At 55.3% G+C, this 11,156-nt stretch overlaps 1 protein-coding gene and 1 long non-coding RNA gene across 2 annotated transcripts in view; both read right to left on the reverse strand.

Moving 5' to 3' along the window:
- LOC141585698 (uncharacterized) overlaps positions 1-8,803 on the reverse strand; it is a 98,288-nt gene extending 89,485 nt beyond the window's left edge. The window contains exon 1 of the long non-coding RNA XR_012519354.1: positions 8,664-8,803. This is a non-coding gene — a long non-coding RNA (uncharacterized LOC141585698). The remainder of the gene's footprint in view (positions 1-8,663) is intronic.
- On the reverse strand, positions 1,379-4,769 carry MAFB (MAF bZIP transcription factor B). The gene has a single exon (XM_003936385.4). The coding sequence runs from the start codon at positions 4,359-4,361 to the stop codon at positions 3,390-3,392; it is 972 nt and encodes a 323-aa protein (XP_003936434.1). The 5' UTR covers positions 4,362-4,769; the 3' UTR covers positions 1,379-3,389.
- Positions 8,804-11,156: the final 2,353 nt, after the last annotated feature.

Below are 11,156 nucleotides of genomic sequence, written 5' to 3' on the forward strand. Positions count from 1 at the left end.
TATTGAACAACACCAACACATTCTATAAATGTACATGACTGTAACGTTATCTGTATCCTTAATTTTTAGGTTCTCCTCCTCTTCTCTAGACCTCAGCCATCACTACCTCTGGGCTTCCAGGGATCCAGGCCAAAGTCTATTCCCTGTTAGTTTCACTCTCCCCTTTCTTCTTTCAGCTTGGATTCCCAGCTGAGGCTTCACTTCCTGGGTCTCCTATGCCTCCCCATTAGGGTTCTGAAACTCCATGTTAATAACCCTGAGCACAGAGAACCCCAGGGCCTAAAGACTAAGCCTTCTGGACTGCAGATAATGAGTCTGAGGAGACCAGAGCCACTCGGAGCTAGCCATTGCCAAAGGATCACAAAACTCAACAGGCGATGGAGATCCTACTCCGAGTCCTAGTTGTGTCAGAGGCCAACCCTGAGTTATAGACAGGACTCCAACGAGGCTGGGAGGGGTTTGGGGTGACCTAGGTGGGCACCGCTCTTCCAAGAATACAGAAAAGGGAAGATTCTAGAGCTGCCTCCCGTTCAGGAATCTCCAAGCTGCAGCTGAAGCTTCTGCACTGGAGGGATAACCCAAACCCCTCCAGCACCCAATTCGAGGAGCCACTAAAATTCAGACTGGGCCACACAGTGCCAGTCTGTGGAGCTGAGGAATCTAGGCCTGAGTGCCAGTGCACCCGAGGCATACTACCCTCAAAAACACAAGTCCACAGAGAGGGGCTTCCTGTCTGGAGGGTTTTGTACCCCAAGATCTAGTGCTGGGTTGTACCTGCTTCCATTCGCTTTGGGGTGAGGGAGACAGGCCCCATTCAGAGAAGGTATCGGGCTCCAGGAAGCTCCGGTTGCTCCCAGAGAGATGTGCTGGGTAGGAGAAAGGAAACTTGCACCCCAGGCAGGAGGGGAAGGGCCCCGCCTCAGCTGAGCCAGAGCCCCTAAAATACTCAGCTTCCCCATCAAGGTGGCAGCTCTTGGCTTCCTAGTCTCCACCAATCACTATTTCAGAGCAGACAGAGTAGCAAGTCAGTCCTGGTGACCAAGCCTGAAAGCACTAAAAAAGTGCCTGAAAGCACTGAAAAGGTGGCATGTGCCTGATACCCAGGGACTCCAAGGCTTTTTGACCTATGCTCTCTCAGCTCACAAACCAGTTCTCTTGATAGGGGTTTGTACCTAAGTTGGAAAGCAGAGAACACATTTGAGTTTCATGTATACACACACTCACACACTCAAGGAAGGGATTTCCTAGGACTTGGTTTGCTCTTCCATTGGCCATGGAGTGAGAGTACCCCAAAGTTGGTGTGACTCTTGAGGAAGCAAGAGAAGAAAGTCAAAATCATGCAAACGCCGAGTCCTCTAAATAAACACCATTTCCATGGTTTTAATAAGCAAAATAGGAAACCATTTTAATAACCAAAAAACAGAAACCAGTCTGAATAAAACTACAATAGACTAGGTTTTAATATTTTCATATCATAAGCAGGGTTTGAAATTGATCCCTTATTTTACATGAAATAAAAACAATTTCTGTTGCGGCAGGTTTGATTTCAACACAGTTGAATCTGTAAAAACCAAAGCTCGTTTCTGATGCAGGACAAATATCCACAATATTTAAAACTGCAAGCACCATGCGGTTCATACAATCTTGTTATTACTGTTAATTTATCAACTAATACAAACTCAAAAACGCATCCGGCCAGCAGCGCCAGCAATTTCAAATGGGAACTTAAAAATACACTTTATTTTGGCATTTTTGTCAGTGCAACTTAAATCCTTTTACTGACCTGCAGAAAAAAAAAAGTAATAATAAAGAAAAACACCCATATCTTCCCTATAACTACTATACAACTGAAGAATTGAAGGGGCGGGGTACACCACCGAGAACTCTTCCTACTATCTCAAAAGCAGGGAAAGAAACACAATGCATTGGTCTAAAGACTTCACTTGAAAGTTGCAAAATTACTCACCAATGTTTGGGTTTCTGGAACATTCTAAGCACGGCAGTTGGTTCAGTGCAATGTCTGGTTACCAGTGCACTGCCAGGGTCAGAGATGGCTAAGCCGCTCACCCTAGGAGCCCTGTGGCTCCTACAATTATCGCAGGCCCAGCGGATTCGGAAGGAACCTCAGGGTGATTCTGGTTACAACAAAAAGCAGAGGGGAGGATCTGTTTTCCTTTCTTTCTTTTCTTGTTAAGGGTGTCAGTTTGACCCTAAGACAAGGCTGGAGTCCAGTACACTCCTCTGGAATGCAGAACTTGGTAGCTGCCCTGTCCTGCCCTGCCCTTGTATTCTGGAGGTGGGACCTCGGTTCTCTCTCTCAATACCTCTCTCAACACCAACAATGTTGAAAACTAAAGCAGGAGAGGACTGAATAGGGATACGGAAAGGAAAGAAAACATGCAACTTCCAAGCGTGCCCCAAGACAAAGTTGTTTTCTGATGTAAAATGCCCGGAACTTTTTCTTTTTCTTTTTCACTTACAAACAAAAATATCCTAATAATATCCAAACGAAGACCCTCAGCTTGCTGCCACGTTCTCTAAGCGGTTTGGCGGGGCGGGTATTTACAAGCCTACCTCTGGGACTGAAACCCCGCACGCAGCCGCCGGAGTTTCCAAACTGCGATCCCTTCTCACCCAAAGAAACAAGGGGAGTATGATCCGTGATCAACAACATGCTAAAGTTAAACAAGAAAATGGTACAAAATAGAAATTATTACCATACATGTCCAGCATGCAGGATTAATATTTTTAATGCAGATTTTTTTGTATTTTTCTATATAATCGAGCAGGCAATAAAACTGATGAGATGTGGGCGCCGAACGTCCTAACTGAGGCCCATGTCTCAGGGCTGAGAGCCAATGTTCTCTGAACCCTGACAGACGGATCCGTCTGTCTTTCCTTCTTTTTTGCTCAGCCTCGCCTCTTGCCTGCCGGGACGCCAGAGTCCCTCTCCTCTCCTCTCCTCGCTGCTCTCTTCCTGGCGAGGACTATGCTCCGGGCGGCAAACCAGCGGTCCCGGCTTAAAGCGCAAAGTTCAGAAAGCCAGGAGTCTCCAGATGGCCTTGGTGACTTCTCGGGACTATGCCTCGCCGCCCTCCAGCCTGGAGAGAAGTTGCTCCGGGACCTCCCACCCTCTTGTCTCTCTCCGGCTCTGCTCGAGTCTCGGAGGCGGCGCTGGCGTGCGCTACTCTCGCCTTAGCCAAGGTCCCCTGCCCGCCTGCGCGCCCACCCGTCGCCCGCGGCCCGCGCGCCCTTCCTCCCTCTCGCTCAAGTCAAGTAGGTCAAGGCTGGGGCCGCGGCAGGGACAGGGTCCGGGATAGTCTGGGACTGGGGACAAGGGAAAGGAAGTCCGGGCCGGGGCAAGGGCGGGGGCCAGGACCGGCCACGACTCACAGAAAGAACTCAGGAGAGGAGGGGCTGTCACTGGTGGAGCCCGCCTCCCTGAAGCCGGAGTTGGCGAGTTTCTCGCACTTGACCTTGTAGGCGTCTCTCTCGCGGGCCAGCCGGGACACCTCCTGCTTAAGCTGCTCCACCTGCTGAATGAGCTGCGTCTTCTCATTCTCCAGGTGGTGCTTCTGCTGGACGCGTTTATACCTGCAAGACTGGGCGTAGCCCCGGTTCTTCAGGGTCCGCCGCTTCTGCTTCAGGCGGATCACCTCGTCCTTGGTGAAGCCCCGCAGGTGGCGGTTCAGCTCACGCACGGACATGGACACGAGCTGGTCGTCGGAGAAGCGGTCCTCTACGCTGCTGTTGCCGCCTGCCGCCGTCGCCGAGGCCGTCGCGTGCGGCCCAGGCCCGGGGTGGCTAGTGGGCAGCTGTTGCGCTGGACTGGCAGCGCTGGACGGCGGCGGCGACGCTTGGTGATGGTGGTGATGGTGCGGGTGAGCGTGCGGACCCAGCTCGTCGTGGGCCACGCCGGCGCCCGGGTACGCGTGGTGCGGGTGAGGGTGGTGGTGATGGTGGTGGTGGTGAGCACCACGAAAGCCGTCGAAGCTTTGCAGCGGCTGTGGCACTGGGTGCGAGCCGATGAGCGCTTCCACCGCGTCCTCGGGCGTCAGGTTGAGCGCCTCGGGGTTCATCTGCTGGTAGTTGCTCGCCATCCAGTACAGATCCTCGAGGTGCGTCTTCTGTTCAGTCGGGCTGAAGCTGGGTGACGAGGGCACGGAGCTACACGGAGTACTGAGCGGTGTGGAGGACACCGAGCCGGCTGGCTGCAGGCGCGTGCAGGGCCTGCCCGGACGCTCCGCGCGCCCTATGGGCTCCTTCTTCACGTCAAACTTGAGCAGGTCGAAGTCGTTGACATACTCCATGGCCAGCGGGCTGGTGGGCAGCTCTGGCCCCATGCTCAGCTCCGCGGCCATCGCTGACGCGAGGCGCAGCCGCTGCTGCCGCCCGGGAAACTTTGCGGCCGGCCGGAGCGCGCCGAGCCAAGCGCGGGGGCGAAGAGCAGCGAGCCGGGGAGGCGGGGAGCGAGGGCGCAGCGGGCCGGGGCCGCCGGCCAAGCCTTTGTCTAGGGACGCGGCGGCGCGCCGGAGAGTCCCGAGGCTGCCTGCACTGCCCCAGAGCTCGGGGCTGTGCCCGCGCCGGACCGGGCCGGGTCGAGTCGGGTGGGGTGGAGAGGCAAGCGGAGTGCTCGGTAGGGCGGAGGGGAGGCGTGGGGCGAGTGCCCGTTGCTCGCTCTCTAGCTCTCTTGCTCTTAACGCTCTCTCTCGCTCGCAGCCGCTCGCAGCTCGGCGGTGCAGCTGTGTTGGATCGGCGGCGCCACTGCCTTTTATCGCCTTCCTGATGTCACCGGGGTGCGGGGGCCCGGGCGGCCCAGCGCGCGGGCCAATGGCTGCTCGCCCTCCGCGGACCCGCGGCGCAGGGCGGGGCGCGCCTGACAGCTCCCCCGCCCCCCGCGTCAGCTGACTGGCGGCCGGAGCTGCCCGGGAGCTGCGGAGGCCTGGCGGAGCACTGGAGCGGAGTGGGACGGCAGGCCCGGGCCCACCCCACTACCCTGCAGGTCCAGGCCCCCGCACACTGGCCTGGAGTGCACGCCCCACCTCTAAGCCAAGCCGCCGCTTTCACCTCCTCGCGCACTCTCCTCCCTCAGTTCCCTTTGCACCCAACCCCCAGCCCGTGTCACCCCCAAGGAGAATCAGAATGAGCGCCGGGACAACGCCTCCTGGGCCCTTTGTTCCCAAGCGGCCCCCGCCCAGTGGGCGACGCTCTGTGTGTCCTCGTGGCTTCTGGCTGTGCGTGCGGTGCGTTCTTGTTTCTGGAGATCTGCGCGTGTTTGTGTGTTGGGGAGGGCGGGCTTAGGGCTCCGAGAGTTAAGTTCAGACCCAACTCTTAACCTCAGGGGACCTTTCTTGGGCCAATCGAGGGCCATCCCCCTCCTGGCTGGTGCAGTGGCAAAGCCCTGAGATTCGACTCCACTGGCCCCGCCGCTCCCCGCACTCACACACCCCCCTCCCCACCACCACCACCACTGGTCACGGCGAAGGGGACAGAAAAGAATCAGCCCAAGGGCTCTGAATTCCTTTCCCCCGCCACAATCCTGAGCACCCGGAGCCTCCTCCGGGCCGAAGCCTGCCCGGGACGGTGCTCCGAGTGGCTCTTCGCTGCTGGAGAGCCGGCCCTGTTTTTGTTTGAACGTTTTGTAACGATTAAGCAGATCCCGGCGTTAGCCTGCCGCGGAGAGGCTCAAACAGGCATAAAGTGCGACCCCAAGTGGCCACTGTGCGCAAAGGCGCCGCGACTGCTAGGTCCACTGCCAGAAGGCTTGGACGGCGCCTCTGACCCAGCCAGGTCGCCCCTACCTGGACCAACCCAAGCCAGCCCAGAACCCCTGCTGTGTGTGCACCGGAGCCTAGGACACGTTCCCCTCGAGCCATGTACAGGCACTCGGGTCCCGTCTTCGTACTCAGCCGCGAGCCGCGAGCTCCGGGCTGGTCGCCCCTGTTGAAATTCCGTGCCCCAGCGTTCGGGGGTGCCCGTCGGCTGCTCCCTGTGCCAGAAGGCCCTGGCGGAGGAGGGCCGGTAGCCAAAAGTGGAAACGCCACAATGAAGGGGCCCAGGGCTGCCGGGTGAGAAACCTCCCCGAAGCGCAGATGGGGACACCGAAGCGCACCGCACTAGGCATCCAAACCGGGCTTGGGCACCGCACACCCTCCCTACGCAGATCCAGGATGACCAGAATTAACGAGTTCTTCCTGAGGCCTCTGCTCAGACGCGGAAACCGGATAGATTGCGAATTCGCTGGACCCGGAGACCCGACCCGTCTCCCGCGTCGCCTTCTGCTTTCCAGTTTTGGGCGCGCGCAGCGAAAGGCCGGAGAGGCGCGCACTGGGTGAGTGAGTCCCTGCCGCTGTCTGCGCTGGACCAGCCCGACTGACGCCGCGTGTAGGGGTCGCGTGAGCCACACCAGTGCGGACGCGCCCAGATTATTTTTAAGTGTTAGAAGGTAAAAATACTTGCCACCAATTAATCTGAAAACCCTCTATTCTCTCGTGCCCTCGGGGAGACGGGTACAGCGTGGTCTTGAGCAGCCTGTTTTTAATAAAATGAGTGTATCTTAACTAAAACTTGAACTCAGTCTTATGGGGTGGCAACTTAAATGCTGGAAGCGTGAGTCTACAACCCTCTTCGAGAAGCATGCTCTCCGCAGAAATGAGTCCGCCGCCTGGAGAGACAGCCTGGGCGGTGCCGCTGCGCCACCCCTGCCAGAAACTGGGGGTTGGGGACTCGCACCTGGTAAATGTCCCGGTCTTGTTTGCATGCGGTGAGAGCACACTTAGACCGTGGCGCAGTGGAGAACGTTTGCAGACCGCTCGGGACCGGGTGTCTCGCTCGGGTCTGTGCAGACTATGTATGGCTCCGACCTCAGGCGGCCAGGGCAGGACAAACACGCCGGACTCTGTTGGTCCCGACTGAACTAGAGCCGGCAGCGCCCTCCCTCAGGGCCCTAAGAGACCCTTGGCTCCCAGAGTGTTTCTGCCACTGTGGACCTCTGCGTGGGCACCAAGGCGGACGAGCCTAGCTGTGACCCACTCCACCCTGGCCCGCGTGTCCCCTTGGCTCTGCCTAACACTCGCCGTCGAGGACCGAGACCCGAGTCTCAGGAGCATGGCCCACTGAGGCCCTAGGGATTCCTGCGGCCCCAGGTCTGCGGTTCCGGACCTCCTGTTCTCCTGAGAGCAGTCTGCCTCCATCTCAGGGTCTCTTGGACGTGGGCTTTGTCTGGGAAAGCGCGCTCATCTTTGTCCCTGTGCCTCTGTCTCTGTTGTGGTCACTCCCTTCGCCTGGGCTTTGAGGTATCTCTGTCCATCCCCAGGCTCACCTCCGAACCGAAATCCGTTTCTCTGCCCCTCTCCCAGCTTAGCCACTCCCTTCTCTGCACACCCCACCCCCAAACTCCCCCACCAAAAAATGTTGGAAACAGCCCTACCCCTGCCAGCCTGGGTGAATGATGGAGACAAGCCAGTGGCCGCAGAATGAAGGCTGCTACTGCGCAGCCTACCCCACTTCATGGCCCAGCCTCCCCCATCCCGGTTACTGCTGCGCTGAGCAGCAGGGTCTTAGAGCCCCAGGCCCTCTGGCCTCCTGCTCCCGACTGCCATCGCGGGATGCCACTTCTCATCTCTGGGGTCTCTGAATCCAAATTCCGGGCTCCCAGTCATGGATATACAGCAGTACCCGGAGTTCTCACCCTATCCCTAAAACATAGGCAGGGTCGAGGTGAGGAGGGTAGGGGATTGCTCCTGTATACCCATTGACTGAGAGTCCGACACGATGAAAGAATAAAATAGAAGGGATAGCAGAAGAAGTGAAGAGTCGATGAGGACCGAGACCCCGAGGGGGGCCAGGAGACACGGAGCGGTGTGTGGAGTCCCAAGGCACAATCAAGGGAAGTCGGGGATTTTGCAGCAGCCACGGCCGCTCTAGTGAACAGCTTGTTGTCTCTAGCTGCTAAAACTCCAATTTAAGGTGTTCACCCAAAAGCGACCTCCTCTCTACCCACCCCAGGTTGGGCCAGGGGCTGTGCCTCTGGGTCACAGCTCCTCAAGATTCTTTAGTCACAAATGGTGATGGAAGAAATTCTGCAGGGTCCAAGCCGCTGCAGAGCCTTGGAGCATTCGGAGTAAAAGTAGGGGAAGAGTTTATTCCCTAAGGGAATGCGGAGCCCACAGCCAGCCACCAGGTATGAGGTTCGCCGTGCTGCCCTCGCAGGCCTCTACTCAGCAGGGGGATAACTCCAGAGTGGCCAGGCGGCGCGCCCTCCCGTGTGCCTGCAAATCAGAGCGGCACTCCTGGCATCCACATTCAGCCCGAAGGTGCGCCGTTCACCCGTCGTTTCCTTGCGGGTTGCAGGTGGTTGGTGAGCGAGGAGGCGTCTCTGTGCACGCATGGGTGCTATTGGAGGCATGCGGGAGGGATATGGTCATGTGTGTGTGTGTGTTTGCGCGCGCGTGTGTGTGGAGAGGCGCAGCAGCACGCGGGATGCGGGAGCGGTAAACTTCCAGCCTCAAAGCTCGGCGAGTTACTGGATTGTCCTATGCAGAGTCGCTAAGCAGAGGCCAGTGGTCTCAAGGGCCCCAGAGGCAAGTTCTGCCAGGGAGGGTCCTGAATCAAGGGACACCCCCCCACCCCCGCCTCCCGCCGGTGGCAGGAGCCTGACTTACGCTTTTGCATCACCCCGATGTAGTGTCACCTGTCTTTTCCAAGGAGCCCTGAGGTCTCTGCTACCTTTTGCAAGGCTCAGTGGAAAGGTATTCTGTTGCTCCCATTCGGTGGGATCTGCAGGGAAGTTGTTGTCAAAGTCTCTGGCTCCCGAAAGGAGACGGGAGGGTTTTCTGGGGGATTTTTGTTTTTGTTTTTTGTCCTTCCTCTTCCTCTTCACAAGGAAGCTGTCACTTCCACTTTCCTTTGCCCCATACAACCACTGTGAGAGTCCAACCCAGTGCTCCCAAAAAAGGTATTCTTCGCTTTCTGGGTCCTGGTGGTCTTTAGGCAACCCAGAGATTTAGAGAGTCCCAATAGGAAGCCAGAGTTACACTGACTGTGAAGATCCTGGCTGCCTCCCCAGGGGACCAGGGATAATGCCCCAATATATGCAGGAATGTGTGCACAAGTGAGCTCACTCTCTCACTGCCCCCCCATAGGAATTTATTATTAAAACTATTTCACTGTTTCTTTTTACTGTGCTTTAATGTAACCAATAAATGACTGTAAATTACATATTTGGCTTACATTCTATTTCTGTTGGACAAGGCTGCATTAGATAGCCGCTGGACAGCATTGCCTCCAGTACAGATGGGATATTTGATAATAGTCACTCTCATTTGTACAGGGAGTTGCAAAGCCTTTTGTCATTCACCTTTTTGTTGTTTTTGTAGTTGTCTGTTTTTGTTTGTTTTATTTTGTTTTGTTTTTTGAGATAGAGTCTCACTCCGTCACCCAGGCTGCAGACTGAAGTACAGTGGTGTAATCTGGCTCACTGCAACCTCCACCTCCTGGGTTCAAGTGACTCTCCTGCCTCAGCCTCCCAAGTAGCTAAGATTACGGGTGCATGCTGCCATACTTGGCTAATTTTTGTATTTTCAGTAGAGATGGGGTTTCACCATGTTGGCCAGGCTGGTCTCCAACTCCTGACCTCAGATCATCCACCCACCTCAACCTCTCATTCACCTTTTCACTCAACTCTCCCAACTCTCTGAATAGCAACTATTATTATCCCTATTTTACAGAGATAGGTAGGCAGAGAGATAAGAGGGTGGATGCAGATATATCACAGTGTCCTAAGAGCATTATGCATTTCAACTCATTCAGTCATCACAACTGCCCTATAAGATGAGAAGGATTATCTCCATCTTACACAAAGAATGAGGCTCGAGAGGTTAAATGATTTCTTTACGCCTATACAGCAGTGATGAGCTGGAACTTCTGGTCCCAAGTCCAGTGCTCTGAATACTATGAAGTGTATGATCTCTGTCTCAACTGAGTAGCATCCTGGGAATTCTGGTGTCAGTGCAGTGCTTCCCCAGCTGTTCTCTGGGTCAGGATTTTCAGCTGTCCACAGGATTGGTGACTCTGTTCAGGTAACGGCTGAACCTTTACCAAGTGCCAAGTCCCTGCCAAGGATTCAATTATGAGGGCAGTGTTTAATGTGCCTTCTTGTCAGTGGCAGTCAAACTTTTCTTTCCCTTTTCTCTTCCCTGACTGTGCGGGGCTGGAGAGAAATGAAGGCAGGGGTACCAGCCAAAGGAGAACAATTTTGCAGAGTCCTCTCATCCTGTCCTTTACCCTTGGCCTCAGCCTGGTTTCTGATCCTTGATCCTGCCTCTGGTCTGAGTTTGACCTTCAGTCCCAATTCATACATCCCTAAATATCCAAGGAAAGACAGACAGAAAGAGTGGGGAGAGATGGTTCAGTGCTGCTGAGAAGCTCAATGCTACTCAAAGCCACTGTCCAGTGAATGATAACAAGGGCAGTTCCCTTCCCACCCACCTCCCCTACCATGACCCCAGAGCCAGTGGCAGAAATTCTGAAACCTCATTATTGCTCCCCAGGGCTGAGGCTCTCACCTCCCATAGTCCAACTGTCACCTCTCTATTCTTCCACCAGATCTCTCTGGTTCTTCATCTAATACCTTAACCTTCATCCAAGCCACCCTTAGCTTTTGCTCAGAGGATTGCAAAGCCTTTGGCTATAGCCTTTCTGCTTCTCCACAGGGCAACAGAGCCAGTTTTTATATGAATCTGGCCATTCCCCTCGCCAAACCCCTGGCTTAAAGACAAATCACTTTAACACTTGGAAAAAGAACCAAATTCCTAGGCACAGCCTTCGGGCCATGGATGGTCTATCCTTGTTACCCTCTTCTACCTCTTCTTGCTGCATCCCTCATCACAATGCTCCAGGCACACTGATTTATTTAAGTTCTTCCACAGCCCAAGCTGTGTTCTGCCACAGGACCTCTGCACATGCCATTCCCCTGCTTACAATGAGTCCATCTCTTGTTTTTGAAGAATAGACAGAAGACATGGTCCATGGATCTTCCCAGGCCTTGGAGGGACTTGATTGTAACTGGGGATGGGAGTGGGGTAAAAAGCCTATTAGCAAGGACAAGGTCCCTGCCATTCTAGGGAAATCCCACACGCTGGAGTCATAGGGCAAAG

The sequence above is a fragment of the Saimiri boliviensis genome, chromosome 9 (genome assembly GCF_048565385.1).
Source record: "Saimiri boliviensis isolate mSaiBol1 chromosome 9, mSaiBol1.pri, whole genome shotgun sequence".
NCBI classification, from domain to species: Eukaryota; Metazoa; Chordata; class Mammalia; order Primates; family Cebidae; genus Saimiri; species Saimiri boliviensis.